Source organism: Sus scrofa, chromosome 3, assembly GCF_054392235.1.
Source record: "Sus scrofa isolate SSC_HxYL_T2T_F1_AM1 chromosome 3, Sscrofa_HxYL_maternal_Yorkshire_Landrace_v2.0, whole genome shotgun sequence".
Taxonomy (NCBI): Eukaryota; Metazoa; Chordata; class Mammalia; order Artiodactyla; family Suidae; genus Sus; species Sus scrofa.
This window is the reverse complement of record NC_139385.1, coordinates 90,997,447-91,016,595: the sequence shown is the minus strand read 5'-3', so window position 1 is coordinate 91,016,595 and position 19,149 is coordinate 90,997,447. Positions and strand designations below refer to the sequence as shown.

At 36.3% G+C, this 19,149-nt stretch overlaps 1 protein-coding gene across 1 annotated transcript in view; it reads right to left on the bottom strand.

Annotated features, from left to right (window-relative positions):
• Window positions 1-19,149, bottom strand: part of WDPCP (WD repeat containing planar cell polarity effector) — a 416,303-nt gene that overhangs the window by 16,057 nt on the left and 381,097 nt on the right. Inside the window, exon 16 of the mRNA XM_085019068.1 lies at window positions 5,952-5,983. Coding sequence (XP_084875194.1) covers window positions 5,972-5,983 — 12 coding nt within the window. The 3' untranslated portion in view covers window positions 5,952-5,971. The remainder of the gene's footprint in view (window positions 1-5,951; window positions 5,984-19,149) is intronic.

The following is a 19,149-nucleotide window of genomic DNA, read 5'->3' as shown; positions in this document are numbered from 1 at the left end:
CTTATTTGTTCTTTAAATCTTCTATTGCTTTGTTAAACATTTCTGTAGTTTCTTGATCTTTGCCTCTAGTTTATTATTATTATTATTATCCTTACTATCATTACTCTTTTTCATGGAGGTTGCTTAGCTCCCGTTCTCTTAGTGTTTTTCTGGGGTTTTGTTTTGTCCCTTCATCCAGAACATATTTGTTTGCCTTTTAATTTTGTCTAGCTTTCTGCATTTATGGTCTCTTCTGCAGACTACAGTGTTGTAGCCTCTTGTTTCTGGTGTCTGCCTCCTGGTGGATGAAGGTGCTCAGAGGCTTGTGACATGCCTTCTGATGGGAGGGACTTTTGTCTGCCCACTGGTTGGTGGACCTGAATCTTATCCCTCTGTTGGGTGGGACTGAGTCAATGAATTTGATTAGAGGTGTCTGTGTGCCTGGGAGGACTTTAGGCAGCCTGTCTTCTGACGGTTGGGGCTCTGTTCCCACCCTGTTTATTGTTTGTCCTGGGGCTTCTCAGCACTGGTGGGTGGGGTTATATTTTTCTAAAGTGATGGCCTCCAGAGTAGCTCACATTGATGATTATTCCCTAGGACTTCTACCTCCAGTGTTCTCACTCCACATTGAGTCACAGTCAATCCTTGCTTTCCTAAGAGACCCTCCAAGACATGCATGTAGGACTGGCCCAGATTCTTATGGAGTCCCTGCTTTATCCTGGGGGCCAGTGCACATGAAAACTTGTGTGCACCACCAAAGAGTGGAGTCTCAGTTTCCCTATTCCTTTGGTGCTCCTGTGCTCAAGTCCCACTGGCCTTCAAAGCCAAATGTTTTGGGGGCTCCTCCACCCAATGCCAGACCCGCAGGCTGGTGAACTTGATGCAAGGTTCAGAAATCTAACTCCTATAGGAGAGCATCTGCAATATAGTTATTTGCTTGTCTCTGGGTCACCCACCTGGTGGGTATGGGATTGCTTACATTGCAAAAGTTCCCCTCCTACAATCTCATTGTAGCTTCTTTGTCTTTGGGTGTATAATATCTTTTTTGTTCCTTTCAAGTCTATTTTGTTGATGCTTGTTCAGCAGTTGTGATTTTGGTGTTTTCATGAGAGGAGCTTAACTCAAGTCCTTCTACTCCACCATCATGTCTGGAATCCTAATTCTTGAATTATTATTCAATATAATTTCCTCAGCTTTTTTTAGATGATTTATAATAAAAACATTATATGAATAGAATTTTTGTCTTTTTCAAATCCTGCTTGAAAACATGTTTAGTTTGCTTTTCGGTTCTCTAACATAATTCTTGAATTTGATTGCAATGCTAGAAAATGTTTCCATCCAGAAGAATTTATTATTTGCATACTTTAAGAAATTAAGTCCGTAGAAAACAATAATAATGAACAGTGTTTTGGAGTTAATGAAAATCCCTTCACATCACCTAATTAACATAACAATCCTGTGATGTATTAAAAAAATTACTTTAACTTTACAAATTGGAAAATTATAGGGCCTCCCAGAAGGAGAAGAGAGAGAAAGCATTGGAGACTATATTTGAAGAAATAATAGCTAAAAACTTCCCTAACTTGGGAAAGGAAACCAATAGCCGTGTCCAGGAAGCACAGAGTCTCAGGATCAACTCAAAGAGGAACACACTCAGGCACATTTTAACTAAAATGGCAAAAATTAAATATAAAGAGAGAATATTAAAAGCGGTAAGGATAAAAACCAAGTTACATACAAGGAAATTCCCATAAGGCTATCAGCTGACTTTTCAAAAAACTCTATAGGCCACAAGGGAGTGGCATGATATAGCTAAAGTGGTAAAAAAAAAAAGCTTACAACCAAGAATACTATATCTGTCAAGGCCCTAATTCATATCTGATAGCAAGATCAAAAGTTTTACAGAAATGCAAAAGCTAAAAGAGATCAGCACCATTAAACCAGCTTTTCAAGACATGTTAACAGGATTTCTCTAAGTGGAAAAAGAAAAGGCCATAACCAGATACATGAAAATTATGAAAGGTAAAAGCTCATCAATAAAGGTAAAGATACAGTAAAAATAGAAAATCAAACATGTACAAAGGTAGTAGGAAGGTTAAAAGTCAAAAGTAGTAAAATCATCTATATCCACAAAAAGCAGTTAAGGAATACACAAAACAATTAGATATAAAATATGTAAAAAAAATTATGAGAGGAGGAAAGTGAAAATGCAGGATTGTTAAAGTATATTTGAAATTAAGAGTTCAGCAACTTACACACACACACACACACACACACACACACACACACACACACACACGCAGAGCTAAATCTAAACCTCCTGGGAACTACAAACCAAAACTGAACTATTAGAAAGAGAAATTAAGAAAACAATACCATTTACAGTTGCATCAAAAACCACAGCTAGGGAGTTCCCTTTGTGGCACAGTGGCAACAAATCTGACCTGTATCCATGAGGATAAGGGGTTGGGAACCTGGTGTTGCCATGAGCTGTGGTGTAGGTTGTGGATGTGCCTTGGATCCTGTGTTGCTGTGGCTGTGGCATAGGCTGGTAGCTCTAGTTCTGATTTGAATCCTAGCCTGGGGACCTCCATATGCCTTGGGTGCAGCCTGAAAAAGCAAAAAAAAAAAAAAAAAGTTATGGCTAGGAATAAACTTACCTAAGGAGGTAAACATCCTATACTTGGAAAAGTAAGATACAGGAAAAAAATCAAAGATGACACCAAGAGATGGAAAGATAAACCATTTTCTGTATTCACAGATACAGAGAACAAACTAGCAGTTACCAGTTGGGAGAGGAAAGGGGGATGGTCAAGTTAGGGGTAGGGGATTAAGAGGTACAAACTATATAAAAACAAACAAGCTGCAGAGTTCCCATTGTGGTGCAGCAGAAACGAATCCAACTGGGAACCATGAGGTTGCAGGTTCGATCCCTGGCCTTGCTCAGTGGGTTGCTGTGAGCTGTGGTGTAGGCCGTAGATGCGGTTGGGATCTGGTGTTTCTGTGGCTCTGGCATAGGCCGGCAGCAACAGCTCCGATTAGACCCCTAGCCTGGGAACCTCCATATGCTGCGGGTGCGGCCCTAAAAAGACCAAAAAAAAAAAAAAAAGCTGCAAGAATATATTGTACAACACAGGGAATATAGTCAATATTTTATAATAACTATAAATGGAGTATAACCATTAAAAATTGTGAATTTCTGTATTGGACACCTGAAATTTATATAACATTGTGCATCAACTACCCCTCAATTTAAAAAATAGATATGTCTTTTTCATGGATTAAAATAATTAATACTTTAAAATGACTGTACTACTCAGGTAATTAGTAATGACTGTAATCTACTCAGGTCGATTACTCAAGGTAATCTAAAGACTCTATGCAATCCCTATCAAAATACCTATGGCATTTTTCACAAAACTAGAACAAATAATTTAAAAATTTGTATGGAAACAGAAAAAATGGTTGGATAATAGAGAGTCTTAGATACCATAATAAGGAGCTTGGACTTTATCCTGTGGGGTTTTAGCAAGGGAATGATCGGTAGATCACTCCTACAGCTTTGTGGAGGCTGTATTTGAGGTAGCGGTGACATTGGTGGGGATAGACTAAAGATAAGGATACCAGTTAGGATGCAGTATTCCAGGTGCAAATGATTAACCCCTGAATTACAGTGGTGCTGGTTTCTAGAAATATGTAGGAGCAATCAGTAGAACTTGATTGATACGATTAGCTGTGAGGGGGTAGTAGGAAACCAAGAATGATATAAATACCATATAAGACAAAGAAAAAGTTTGGGTCTGGAGGATAAAATGAGTTTGGTTTTGGATATGTTATGTTTCAGATATAACCGTATTAGGGCCAAGATGGAATCACATGTCATCCAACGTAAACTTAACTAAGCTTCTATACTTGGCTCTCCCGGAAGAGGAAGATCTAGGTCAATGAATCAGTGCCTGCCTGCTCAGCACAAGTTATTTGACTCAGCTCCAAGACTTCCCTTTACTCCAACTAAGGAAAGTAACCCTGCCTTAACCAGTCAGCAAAAGTCCAATATACCTGCCTCTTTCCTGCTCACTTTGGCTATAAAATCTCTCACCTTGTACAGCAATTCAGAGCTTCTTTCTATCTGCTATATTGGATGTTGCCTGCTTTGTGGCCTGTTATGTCAATATATTTTTCTGTGGAAATTTTTCTCTAAATAGGTATTATCTAGTTAAAGAGATATATTCATTCATTTGTACCTATGTTATTTGACACATATTAACCACAAAATTCCATGCTTGCTGCCAATGATAAGATGTTGAGCAAAATGGACATAAATACTTCCTTTAAGAAACTTAGTCTATGGGAGAGACAGTTAAACCATAAGGGATAATAAAAAGTGATATTTATGGTGGTAGGAGAAGCAAAGGATGGTGTGGAACTTCTCAGAAAGGACAGCTATCTTACTCTGGCAGTGGCTTGTGGGAGCAGGATATTATTAGTCTGAAGCCTGGGATGAAGATATCACTTAATGTCTTTCTGCTGCTTATTCCTGAGAGTTGATAAAAAATGTCAAGGGAAAATATATAGAATTTAAAGAAGAAAAGGCTGAAAGAAAGTAAAAATGAGCTCTTAGAAGGATATAAAATGAAATAACAAGGTAGAAGAACTAGTTGAGTGTGGTATAATGGAAGCTAAATGCTTCAATGTGAAGAGCAAAGTCAACATGTTAAATTGTATAGAGAGCTCTGATGAGTTAAATATTAGTTTGTTATGGAAATTCCTGTTGTGGTTCAATGGTAACGAGCCTGACTGGTATGGGTGAGGATACAGGTTTGATCCCTGGCCTCGCTCAGTTGGTTAAGGATCTGGCATTGCTGTGGCTGTTGTGTAGGCCAGCAGCTGCAGCTCCGATTCATCCCCTAGCCTGGGAACTTCCAGGGGAAAAAAAACTAGTTTGTTCATTGGGTTTGGCAGTTTGGAGGTCATTGATGACTAAGTGAAAGCAGTTTCAGTGAAGTCATGTTTAGGTTAAAACAAAAAAAGTTGTCTTTAAGGACCAAAATTTTTAGCATAAGAGCAAAGGGCTACAAGGGCAAAAACACAAGAAATGAAATAAAACACTCTTAATTTTAAATTGAAAATATCAGATCAAGCTCATGGTTTTTTTTTTTCCTTGTAAAAAATATCTATTCATGTTCAGTGAAAAAGTCTAAAAGCTGTAAGTCAAGAGAAAATAGTAAAAATGGAAAAATAGTAGATTCCAGGCCTAAGGCAGAGAATCTATGAGTCTGGGACATGTTGTACCATAAAAATCAGGTAGCTGCCAAAGGCTAATGTGATATGGGTCCTGTCAAAAGGACAAAGGAGCCAACATGAAGGGTGACAATTGTATCATCAAAACCGATAATGATTACAGAGGATTAAAATGCATCAAGCATCTAAAAACCCACAGGTTCTTAAAGATTTTACATGCACATGCACACTCTCATTGGGTGTTTGGAGTTTGCTGGAGCATGAGTCTAAACAGAGGGTGGGCAGGCTATTGCCTACAGCCCCAGTCCAGTCCTTCTCCTCTTGTTGTAAGGCCTGTGAGCTAGGAAGAGTCTCTACATTTTAAATAACTGGAAAAAAATCAAAAGAATATTTCATAACACAAAAATTTTATGAAATTCAAATTCATAGTGTTCATAAATAGTTTTATTGGAACATAGATACTACTTTCTCTCCACCAGATTATTTTGAGGCAGATTCCAGATACATAATTTCCTTTGTACATAGCCCATTATACATAATTTTGTTTTTCAAAAATAATCATTTTAACAGTAATTATAACTTTGAACTAGTGAAAAGCTGAATAGTCTTCAAGAAAGATGTTTCCAGTTAATGTTTACCAGTAGGCAGCTCTTCCTGAATTCAAAATAATCACATTCAGAATGCTTGTCTTTTGGAATTTATATATCTAATAAACCAAAAAAGTTTTTTACCTGGCCTATGCAGTCTCCTCTCATTTCTCCTTCTAAAATGAAAATCACAGCATTAATTATCTAAAAATCTATTAAAGGGCTTTAATAAACGTTGTTAGTAGAACCCTTTAATATCTTCACTGAAAAGAGAAATACTTAAAATAGTAAGTTAATATACTTAAATCTCTAAAGTAAGCAATAACCAAACTTCAAAATAGTATGAAAGCACCAGTTATTCTCATATATACATTTTATAGCTAATGTACTGAAAGCAAATGAGTAGACTATGCCTTTATTGTTCCTCCTATTCTTAAAGAGATGCCTTAAAACTTACATGACAGTTTCATCAAAGTGCCAATTCTGGGTAATTAGTGGTAGTTTACCTGAGGAACTGTGTTGAGAAGTTTTATGAGGTCTTTTCCTCAGTGGGAAAGAATACTACATTTGATTGGTGGGATATTTATTCTCATTGCAGTGATTGGTGGGATATTTGTTCTCATTGCAGTTGACTCTGGCTTAGTACCTCAAAATGATGTTTTTATTTTTTTTATTTTTTTGTCTTTTTGCTCTTTCTTGGGCCGCACCCACGACATATGGAGGTTCCCAGGCTAGGGGTCTAATCAGAGCTGCAGCCACTGGCCTACACCAGAGCCACAGCAACGCGGGATCTGAGCCGCATCTGCGACCTACACCACAGCTCACGGCAACGCCGGATCCTTAACCCACTGAGCAAGGCCAGGGATCGAACCAGCGACCTCATGGTTCCTAGTCAGATTTGTTAAACACTGAGCCATGACGGGAACTCCTCAAAACGATGTTTTTAAAAGAACTATCTTAAGTTTGTATGCCATTAGGCTGAGGGAAAAGTGACATTACTGCCACAATCTAATTTCTTATTATGGATGAATAGTAAGTAGGCATTAATTTACATATTTTCATCCTTGAAACAAGTAACTATGTATAATTGGTGGTATTTATAAGTCCCAGTTATGTTTCTTAGTGCACTCATGCATCGTTTACCACTCATCTGGCCCTGGGTTTATGCTCATTTATATTATTTTTTATTTCCTTTATTTAGTCTACTTTCCCGAGTAGATTATAAATTTTCTTAAGCATCTTGTTCTTCCTTGTAGTCTTAGCACCAAATGCCTTCATGACAATTATATTTTTATAAAAATACCTCTTACTTGTCTGTCATTAACTCTAAATTACTTGCTATTTTGTGGTATTTTTGTGTTGACTTGGATATTAGATATATAGTTTAAAAAATTTGTAGCTTTTGTAATACGGTATGCAGCCATTTTGTGAAACTTGGTCTGTACTTCTTTTATAGAACATTGGACTTTTGAAAAAATAATGGATTGGCTCTTGCCTTTATGTAGATAAAAAAATCCTATAATAAGATGGTTATTCTCTTTTGGATGATCTCTGAATGTATAAAATTGCCATCTCTCTAAGAATCTGGTATAACATTTTGTCTTCCCAATAGTCAGTAAATTATTCTTATGACTAAACAAAACTAAAAGAAAACAAAATACTCTGCTTTAATTTATGCTTAAAAGAGTTTTCCATAGGAATTCCCAGTGTGGCTCAGCGGTAAGGAACCCAACTAGTATCAATTAGGATGCGATTTTGATCCCTTGCCCCCAATCAGTGGGTTAAGGATCTGACATTGCTCTGAGATGCAGTGTGGGTTGCAGACGTGGCTCAGATCTGATGTGGCTGTGGCTGTGGTGTAGGTCAGCAGCTGCGGCTGTGATTTGTTCCCTAGCCTGGGAATTTCCATATGCCACAGTTGTGACCCTAAAAAGTAAAAAAAGTTTTCCATAGACCATAAAATAGTCCAGTGTACTCTGTGTAATTAAATACTATATTATCCCTATAATCTTGACATTTTGAGCTAAACAAATATACTTTTTTTTTTTTTTTTGCTTTTTAGGGCTCCACTCGCTGCATATGGAGGTTCCCAGGGTTAGGGTCTAATCAGAGCTACAGCTGCCGGCCTATACCACAGCCACAGCAATGCGGGATCCAAGCTGAGTCTGTGACCTACACCACAGTTCCCAGCAACGCCAGATCCTTAATCTACTGAGAGAGGCCAGGGATCAAACCTGCAACCTCATGGTTCCTAGTCAGATTCATTTCCGCTGTGCCGTGATGGGAACTCCTACTTTTTTTGTGTGGTAATTTTTTAGTAGAGATTTTTATTTTTTCCATTATAAAAGACACATGCACCCGCATGTTCATTGCAGCACTATTCACAATAGCCAAAACATGGAAACAACCTAAATGTCCATTAACAGATGATTGCGTTAAGAAGATGTGTGTGTGTGTGTGTGTGTGTGTGTGTATACAGTGGAATACTACTCAGCCATTAAAAAGAACAAAATAATGCCATTTGCAGAACATGGATAGAACTAGAGACTCTTATACTAAGTGAAGTAAGTCGGAAAGAGAAAGACAGATACCATATGATATCACTTATATCTGGAATCTAACATGTGGCACAAATAAACCTTTCCACAAATATGCTTTTCAGATGTTTATTTAAAAAATAAACAGTAAATTTCACCATTTTAGTCACTGTCAGTCTTTCTTGAATCCAGGCCAATTATATCATATAAAGGAAAATTAACTTCCATAGCAGAAGCGTTAAGATCTATGATCTAGATTCTAGATGGACATCTAAAGAGATTGGTATAATGGAGTGATTGCTTCTGACTCTGGTATGTTATAGTCTTTTAAATTCATACCACTTATGTTTATTTTTCATGTAAAAGCCAGTGGTACTGCTTTGTTTAGTTTCTTGTCAACGATGACCCATCCCTTCACTATATTTAGTCTAGATGAGGGGCCTACATAATGTGAAGGGTCAGATAGAAAATATTTTAAGCTTTGCAGGCCAATAGGCAAAACTGAAGATGTTATATAAGTACTTAGATAGCAAAAGAGAGATTCTAAAATGTTTTTCTTGCTGAATTCAAACTGTAATAATGATGATTGCATACAGGATGATTGCATACAGGCTTTTTTTTTGTGGTATACATCTCATGAGAATGGGGAATAGCATTTAATTGGGGTTCAGAGTTAGTGTTTGCTCTCATCAAACCCAATTGCACATGTTCATTTGTTAATGCTGGTCTCTGATGAGATTTCATGTATTTTGCCTCTGAATATTTCCTTTCAAACAGATAAACACACACTGATATCAATCTATGAGTAGCATCTTATTTTATAGAATTGTATTAGATTCTTCTCTTGATGCTTGCCTTTTAGTATGCCATTACATTGCAGATTAATCACTTCCAATTGCAGGTTAGGTGGAAGCTCCTCAATTGCACAGTTGATGGATTTTGAAATATGGAAGTTTCTTTTTGCATGTGCATCCAGGTCCAAAAACACTGATGGAATTAGGGAGGCCAATTTTTCCAGTTTCCTGGGACTGAGAGGTTACCCAGGATTTGGGCAGGTGCTAAAACTGAGACAGTTGCTTATACTCATAGGAATTTAATTTGAGATCAGAGAGTGTAGCTACTTTAACTTTGTGTGGGAATATAGATCTCATTTGTTGTTTCAACTGTTGACAACTTGATGTTATTTGTGATTTAAGGATTAACATTGTAATGGCTTTACTTCAGTAGAAATTTCACGTATAATAACTGTTTGCCTTAGAATTTTAGGTTGGATTCTTTAAGAAACATTATCAAATTGCAGTAAAAGCTGATTTCCAAAGGCATTTGGTTTGATATAGTGGTCAATTGTGGTTCTCAGAAAAATTTCAGTCTCAGTACTAATCTAAAAAAGTCACAGTAAAATTTTTCCATTGCTAAATTCTTGAACTTCTGCATGATAGGGCAAGTCAAGATATTCAGCTTCTATTTTTGACAAAAATTCACAAAACTGACAGTAGTTAAACCCATGAGAGTGAATGAAGTTCGCATTTAACGCTGTTGGTTCAGTAACACATGATTAATTCAAATATTTTCTGCAAGATATCTGGTGATTGAATAATAAATATCATGAATAACCATAAGATTTAAAATATACCTTTGTAAATTCATCTTTTTCTCCTCCATATATATTGTTATCATCAGTTGTCACATAGCAGATTCCACTTTAGCTTGTACTGAATTAGTCTTTTATCAATTTCCTTGAAATGTTCTTGCCTGGAGTTGTATCACATAGAGGTTAATTCTTCAGTTGTTCCAAGCTTGGCATTGACTCCTCAAATAAAAAGTAGTATTTGGGCAGTATCCATTACATCTTTTTTTTTTTTTTTTTTGTCTTTTGTCTTTTTAGGGCTACACCCATGGTATATGAAGGTTCCCAGTCTAGGGGTCTAATCAGAGGTGTAGCCTCTGGCCTATGCCACAGCTCACAGCAATGCCGGATCCTTAACCCACTGAGCGAGGCCAGGGATGGAACCCGCAACCTCATAGTTCCTAGTCGGATTTGTTATTGCTGCGCCGCAATGAAACTCCATAACGTCTTTTGACCAGGGAAAACCACTTGAAATCATTTTCCTTGTGTGTATATGTGGGCTTTTTTTTTGCCTTGTTTTTAAATCGGTTATTAATATTGCTCCCGATGTCCCCAGCTTTCTGAGCACCTGTACTCACAGAATGTCTGATAATATCAGACAAGGTTTATTTTCTCTGGACATGTTTCTTCAGTTTCTGAAGAAGATCATTTCATTAACTCACCATCAGTAAATGGTTTTCCTTGCTTGGCTGACAAATGAGCCATTCAGATACTGTGGTCGTAGCCTCATGTTTACATTTTTCATTTTTGTAAAGAAACTTTCCCATGATGAGCCACTCTATTTTAAATTTTCAACTTTTTTTCTGACCATTGTTTGCCTGTGGGCAGGGGATAGTGTGATGAGTCCTTTGATTGGTCATATTGATGTATATTAGATTCCTTTGAGCACAACTACAGTGTCATTGCATAATAAACACAATGCTCTGCCATCTAATTTGATAATAAAACAATCCACTCTCCACTGTGCTTTAAAAGCATGGCATTTAAAGTCTAAATTTCTTTTCTGGCTTTGATATGATGAGCATACACTGGTAATAAAAATAAAATTAAAAGTTATGGTATGATAATATGTGTGGCACTTGAAAGGCTGTATTTATAACTGTCACTGCAGTTTGCAGTTTACTAAGCAACTGCAAAGTCTTACTCAATTCTGCTCTTGTAGCACGAAAACAGTCATAACCAATATGTAAAAGAATAAGCATGGCTATGTTCCAATAAAACTTTATTTGTAGGCATTTAAACTGAGTTTCATACAACTTCCATGTGTCACAAAATATTGTTCTTTTTTTGATTTTTTTTCCAAAACATTTCAAAATGTGAAAACCATTTTAGCCTGTGGACTCTACAAAAACAGGTGGCAAGCAGACTTGGCCCATGGACCATACTTTGTGGATCTCAGTCTAGACAGCCTTTTCCAAACTATGTAATATTGCTCCTATTTTTTAATCCTTACATTCATTTCTATCAATTTTCCTCTTTCCATATCATTTCAAAATTTATTTCTACTTAAGTAAATAAACTGAGTGATAGTTATTCTTGACATGGGGGATAATTAGCATTAGTATAGTACCTAAAGCACTCAGCAGAATGCCTGGCACGTTGTAAATGATCAATGATTGTTTTTAGTATGGACATTCTTATTCATATTGGCCCCTAATATTGGTAGGAGTGTTTAAGATGAAAACATTTTCTGGCTTGTTTTGAAATACAGGACACAATCTAAGCCTTTTAAAATCAGAGTATGTAGGGTATCTATAACATATTATGTGGACTGTGGTTGAAATAAATTTATGTGATGAGAATTGCTTTCCAGAAAATCCTTGCTGATTGTATCATGGCCTCATTAGTTCTGTAAGAAGGATGCATATTATTGGGTAATTTCTTTCAGTATCTGACCAAGAAAATCAGTGTTATGCTGACTACTATGATGCCTTAAAAAAAGAGAATTATTTGTGATCATTAGCCAGTGTCCTAAGGTCTCTTAAGTGCATATACAGTAGATCTTTTTTGACTTGAAAACATCCAGTGTTGGTATCACAAATTTGTTACATGAGCTTCATCACTAAATTAAATAAGGAGTTAATCTTAGACCTGTGTTACTTAAAGTGTGGAATGAAGATTGATCTGCAAACTGTTTACCTCTGGTGTGTGAACTGCTTATTATTTGTCTGTGATGAAAAATAGAAAAATATGAGAAAAAGTAACTGGAAACTTTTTTGACAGTTTGACAGGATGATTTCATATATGTTTAATAAGTTTTTACTTTTATTTTAAAAATTTAAATTATATATTAAAAGTTATATAACTGACATATATGAGTTTCAGATGTACAATATAATGATTAGATGTTTATTGCAAAATTATCACCAAGTTATGTCTGGGTAAAACCTATTACCACACATAGTTACACATTTTTTTCTTGTGATGAGAACTTTTAATATCTACTCTCTTAACACCTTTCAAATCTATATTACAGTAATAATCACCTTGCTGTACATTACAATATGACTTATAAATGGAAGTTTTTATCTTTTGTCTCTTTTACCTGTTTAGCCCACCCCTCAATTCCCACCTCTAGCAAACCACCAATCTGCAATCTGTTCTTTGTATCTGTGAGTATGGATGTTTCATTTTTAGATTGCCCACATAAGAGAGATCATAGAGTGGTCTAGTTGAAATCAGTCTAGCTTATTTCACTTAACATAATGCCTTCAAGGTCCATCTACGTCGTCACAAATGGCAGAATTTCCTTCATCATTATGGCTGAATAATAGTACATTGTGTGTATCACATTTTGTTTTTTTTAAATCCATTCATCTATTGCTGCATGGATAGATTTGGTTCAATATGTTGGCTATTGTAAATAATGCTGCCACAAACATAGGGATGCGGATATCTTTTTGACTTTGTGCTTTTGTTTTCTTCAGATAAATGCTTAGAAATGGAATTGGTGGATCACCTGGTAGTTTTATTTTTAACTTGAGGAACCTACATATTGTTTTCCATTGTGGCCATACAAATTTGCATTCACGCTAACAGTGCATCAGGGTTCCTTTTTCTCCACATCCTCACCAACACTTGTTATTTCTTGTCTCTTTGATGATAGACATTCTGACAGGTGTAAGGTGATATCTCGTTGTGATTTTACTTGTATTCCTCTGATGATTAGTGATATTGAACACCGTATGTACCTATTGGTCATTAGTGTGTCCTCTTTGGAAAAATTTCTACTCAGCCTATTTTAAAATCAGATTTTTTTTTCTATTAAGGTGTGTGAGTTAATGTGTTTTGGATATCAATCCCTTATAAAATGTGTGATTTGCCAGTATTTTCTCTGTAGATTGCCTTTTCACTTCCCTCCCTCCCTCCCTTCCTTCCTTCTAATGGCTGCACCTTTGGCATATGGAAGTTCCTAGGCTAGGGTTCAAATCAGAGCTGCAGCTGCTGGCCTCTGCCACAGCCACAGCATCACCAGATCTGAGCCACATCTGTGACCTATGCCATAGCTTGTGGCAATGCCAGATCCTTAACCCACTGAGTGAGACCAGGGATCAATCCTGCATTCTCATGGATACTAGTCAGATTCTTAACCCACTAAGCCACAACAGGAACTACCCTTTTCATTATTTTGATGGCTTTCTTTGCTGTGCAGAGGCTTAGTAGTTTTGTTTATTTTTGTTTTTGTTTCTTTTGCTTTTATTGTCTAATCAAAATCACCAAGATCAATGTCAAGGCACTTACTGTGTTTTCTTCTAGGAGTTCTATGGTTTCAGGTCTTATATTCAAGTGTTCAATGAATTTTTAGTTAACTTTCATGTATGGTGTAGGATCATGGTCCAGTTTCATTCTTCTGCATGTGACTGTCCAGTTTTCCCAACACAATTTATTGAAGAGACTGTTCTTTCCCTATTATATATTCTTAGCTCTTCTGTTATAAATTAATTGACCATGTATTTGTGGGTTTATTTCTGAGCACTCAGTTCTGTTCCGTTAACCTACCTGTCTTTTTTTTTTGTACCAATAGCATACTGTTTTGATTAAAATAGCTTGTAATGTAATTTGAAATCTGGAACCATGATGCCTCCAGTTTTGTTCTATCTCAGGATTGCTTTGGCTGTTGGAAGTCTTTTGTAGTTCCATATAATTTTAAGATTTTTTTTGTTTAATATCTGTGAAGACTGCCACTGAAATTTTAGTAGGGATTGCATTGAATATGTAGATTGCTTTGGATAATATAAACATTTAAACAATATTGGTTCTTCCATTCCATGAGCAATACATCTTTCCATTTACCTATGTCTTCAGTGTCTTTCATTGGTAATTTATAGTTTTCAGTGTACAGGTCTTTTACCTCTGGCTAAATTTATTCCTTGGTATTTTATTCTTTGTGATGCAACTATAAATGAGTTGTTTTCTTTTTAAAAAACTTTTTTTTGTCTTTTTTTTTTAAAGCCACACCTACAGCACATGGAAGTTCCTGGCTTCAGCAATGCCGGATCTCAGTCACATCTGCAACCTACACCACAGCTCATGCAATGCCAGATTCTTTAACCCACTGAGCAAAGCTAGGGATCAAACCCTCATCCTCACGAATACTAGTCAGGCTCCTTATTGCTGAGCCACAATGGGAACTTCCAGTGAGTTGTTTTCTTCATATCCCTTTCTGATGGTTCATTGTTCCTGTATGGAGAACAACAGATTTTTGTAGTGAATTTTGGGTTGCGTAACTTTACGGAATTTATTAGTTCTAACAGGATTTTTTTTTTTCTGTAGTTGTTAGGATTTCCTGTATATATTATTATGTCATCTGCAAATAACGACAGTTTTACTTCTTCCTTTCCAATTTGGATGCCTGTTAAATCCATCCGGTCTAACAGGTCGTTTAAGTCCAGTGTTTTCTTTATTAATTTTCTGTCTGCATGATCTATCTCTTGATGAAAGTGGGATATTAAAGTTACTTACTAGCTTTTCTTTTGCTGTCTATTTCTCCCTTTTGGTCAGTTAGTATTTGCTTTATGTATTTAAGTGCTTTTAGTTGGGTGAATAAATATTTACAAATGTTACATGCTCTTGTTTGATTGTTGCCTTTATTGTTATATAATGGCTTTATCTTTTTATTACAGTCTTTAAGTCTAATTTGTCTGATATAAGTATAGATACTCCAGCTTTCTTGTGGTTTCCATTTGTATGGAATATATTTTTCCTCCCCTTTACTTTCAGTCTGGGTGTGCTCTTTCATCTGAAGTAGATCTCTTGTAGGCAGCATTGTCATTCAGTTAATTGTTTGGGGCAGTTTTGTAATTTATTTTTTTCCTTTTTATTTTCTTTATCTCTTTATGATTTGATGATTTTTTAATAATGGTATACTTAGATATCTTTCTGTATATTTTGTGTATCTACTACAGATGTTTGCTTTGTGGTTACCACGAGGCTTACATAAAACAACTTATAACATTACATTTTAAGTTGCTAATCTAAATTCACATGCATTCTAAACCTGACATTTTTCCTCCCACTTCTTACATCTTATGTTTTTGATATCACAATTTACATCTTTTTGTCTTGTGAATTCATCAACAAATTATTGTAGTGATGGTTATTTTTACTACTCTTGTCTTTTAATCTTCCTATTTGATTAACCAACCACCTTTACACCATTAGATTGTTCTGAATTTTATTCTACGTTTACCTTTACTAGTGAGATTTAGACTTTTATTTTTTAGTTACTAATTACTACTATTTTGTTTCAGCTTAAAGAAGTCCCTTTAACATTTCTTGTAAGGCCAGTATAGTGGTGATGAACTGCTTTAGCTTTTTTTTTTCCTTTTGCCTTGAAAACTCCTTATCTCTTATTTAAATCCGAATGGCAGTTTTGCCAGATATATTTCTTGGTTGGTAGTTTTTTCCCCTCAGCAGTTTGAATGTATCATGGTATTCTCTTATGGCTTGCAAAGTTTCTGGTGAAAAATATTCTGGTAGTCTTATGAGGGGTTCCCTTGTATGCAAAAAGTATTTCTCTTGCTGCTTTTAAGATTTTCTCCTTGTCACTAAATTTTGAGAATTTAATTTTAGTGTGTTTCGGTGTGGATCTCTTTGGATTCATCTTTTTTGGAATTCTATGGGTTTCCTGGATATGGATGTTTGTTTTCTTTCAAGGTCAGGGAAATTTTCAGCCATTATTTCTTCAAATAAGGCCTTCCCCCTGTTCTCTCTGTTCTCAGCCTGAGATCCCTATAATGTGAATGTTGGTCCACTGTTGTCCCTTAAGTCCCTTAAGCTATCTTCATCACTCTTTTCTTTCTTTTTTCTTTTTCTCCTTGAATAGATGAGTTCTACTTCCCCACCTTCCAATTCACTGACCCTTTCCTCTACTTTTTTTAGTCTGCTGTTGAATCACTCTGTTGCAATTTTCAGTGCTGTTATTGAGATCATCAGCTCTATGATTTCTGTTCAGCACTTTCCTGTATTTTCTATCTCTTTGTTGAAGTTCCCATTTTGATCATGCATTTTTTCCAAAGGTTTCTATTGTCATTACTCTAGGAGGTGGATCTGAGAAGATATTGCTGTAGTTTATGTCAGAGAGTGTTTGGCCTATGTTTTCCTCTAATAGTTTTATAGTATCTGGTCTTATATTTAGGTCTTTAATCCATTTTGAGTTTATTTTTGTGTTTGGTGTTGGGGAGTATTCTAATTTGAACCCTGTATCAGGTAAATCACTTATTTCTGACTTGTTAAGGTCTTACTTTTAGTTTTTACCTTGTTCTTTTATTTGGAACAGTTTCCTCTGTTTCTATTTTCCTTGACTCTCTATGTTGGTTTCTATGCATTAGACAAACAGCCATCTGAGTCATGAAGAATGGGCACATGTAGGAATGATCTTTATCATTCAACTCTTCCCTAGCTGTTGGTTGTCTCTCAAACCTTTGTGATTGTCCAAGCCTACTTTATTCTGAGTGGCTGATAGTATTTGAGGGTGTGCCAAGACTTGTGAGTATCCCAAAAGGGAGGATGTCAATCAATACCTAGATTCAGGCTGACTGGAAGCCAGACCGTCGGGCAGCACCTTTTTAAGTGTGTAAACATATCTCTTTCAGGGGAAGACTGGGAGATGAGCATTTCTGTTTTTTCCCTCTGCACTGAGCCCTGGGGTGATAGGAAGTTAAGAACTATTTCTTTGTTTGCTACTATTCCACAGAACCTGTGAACAGAGGTCCAATTGGACACCAGAGCCAGGAGATCAAAGGATGTGTCTTCAGGTGCCAAGGCATAAAATTCAGGATGTCAGACATGTGTACATACTCCTTTATTAGAGGCATTGGTAACCTGGAGTGAGGCAGAGGAAGAATGCAAAGGTAGTGCTTTCTTTATGAGGTCTCTGGGGAGGATTACAGATGGCCTTTAGATGGTTTAATTAGAAGACAGTCTCTTAGGCCATAAGTATGAAGATAGGCTAATACACCTCTTTCACAGAAATTACTGAATGTTTCAGTTTGCCGTCTCTCCACTGTGCCCTGGGGGTAGCCATTTTAGAACTCCTTCTCCGTTTGTTACAGTTCTATTGGATGTGAGAATATAACTCCTGTTGGCCACCAGAGTCAGATGATCAAGACATATTCCTTGGGTGGCAGCCAGATGAGTACTCAGTCCCTTTTTAGGAGTTCCAGTGACCTAGACCAAGGCAGAGGGAGAGTGCTAGCCTCCATCTTTGGAAATTATTTCAGTAGGCACCTAGATGTGTATTAAATTAGATGCCTGTTCCTCACTCTAAAGATTTAAGACAAATAAATGAGTCTCTTTTGCAGAAAGACAGGGTGATTTTTCAGTTGGAGCCTCTGCTCTGGATGCTGGGGCATATCCAATTTAGTCTGAGTACTTTAAAAACCATTTCTCAAAAAAAAAAAAAAGAAAAAAAAGAAAAAGAAAAAGAAAAAAAAATAGTTAAAAAAACCCCCATTTCTCAGTTTGTTAGAGCCTTAGGGGTCTTGTGATGTAAGCCACTTTGGATTTCAAACTTGGATGTTTTGGGGGCTCACCTCTCAGATATAGATCTTAAAAGTTGGGGAACCAGACGTGGGGTTCAAACTCTTTGCTCCTTGGAGAAGCTTGGAGTTGAGAATTCCAATTATGGGTTGCCATGCAGAATGGACTTTATGGCAAGATTATGTCTTGGTCTCTCTTATCCAATTTAGTGTAGGTTTTTTTCTCATTTGCCTTATGTATAGAAGTCACTTTGCTAGTTCCTGGGTTTTTTTGTTTGTTTTCAGAGAAAATTGTCCCATATGCAGCTATAGATTTGGTGTGTCTGTGGATGAGTTGAGCTCAAGATCCTCTTAATTGCCATATTGAACTAGAACCTTCTTGGACATTAACTTTAAAATTTTGTTTAAATTTTTGTTTTTAGTTTTGCTTTAGGTAGAAAATTAAAAAAAAAGACTTGTCCTTCTCCTCAGATAATATGATTTGTGTGTAATTTCTCTAAAGACAGAAGGAAAGAACCATTAAAAGTTTGTCTTTTTTCTCTCTTGTTGTACTTTTTCTCCCCTCTTGGGTTACTTCCAGTTTTTCTTCTACCTTGCAAATTTCAGTTTAGTTCCCAACTTAGCCCACTTGGTCATTTGTTAGGTTTTTGTATGTTCATGTTTGCTTTTCTGTGTATTGAGTTTTCATAGCTTCCTCATCAGCTGCATCTCTATAGAATTCTTGCCTATTCTTGGTTTGTATCATAAAATATCACCTTTATAATGGTTTGTTGCTATTTAAATGTATAAATAAATTTGGCTAAGCAGGACCCATGTGATAATTGTTTTTGTGTCAATGTGACTGAGCCATAGGGTAGCCATATATTTGGTCAAATAATATTCTGGATGTTTCTGTGAAAATGTTTTTGGATGAGTTTGACATTTAAATTGATAGATGGAGTATAGCAGGTAGCCCTTCCTAATGTAAATGGGATTCATCTATCAATTGAAGGCTTGAATAGAACAAAAGGTGGCTCTATCCTTAATACGAGGAAACTCCTATTTTATTTGCCTTTGACTTCAAACATTGATTTCCTCCTACCTTTGGACTTGAACTTAAACATCAGTTTTTCCTGAATTTTGAGCCTACTGGCCTTCAGATTGGAACTAAACCATCAATTATCCTGGGTTTCCAGCTTACACATTATAAATCTTGGAAC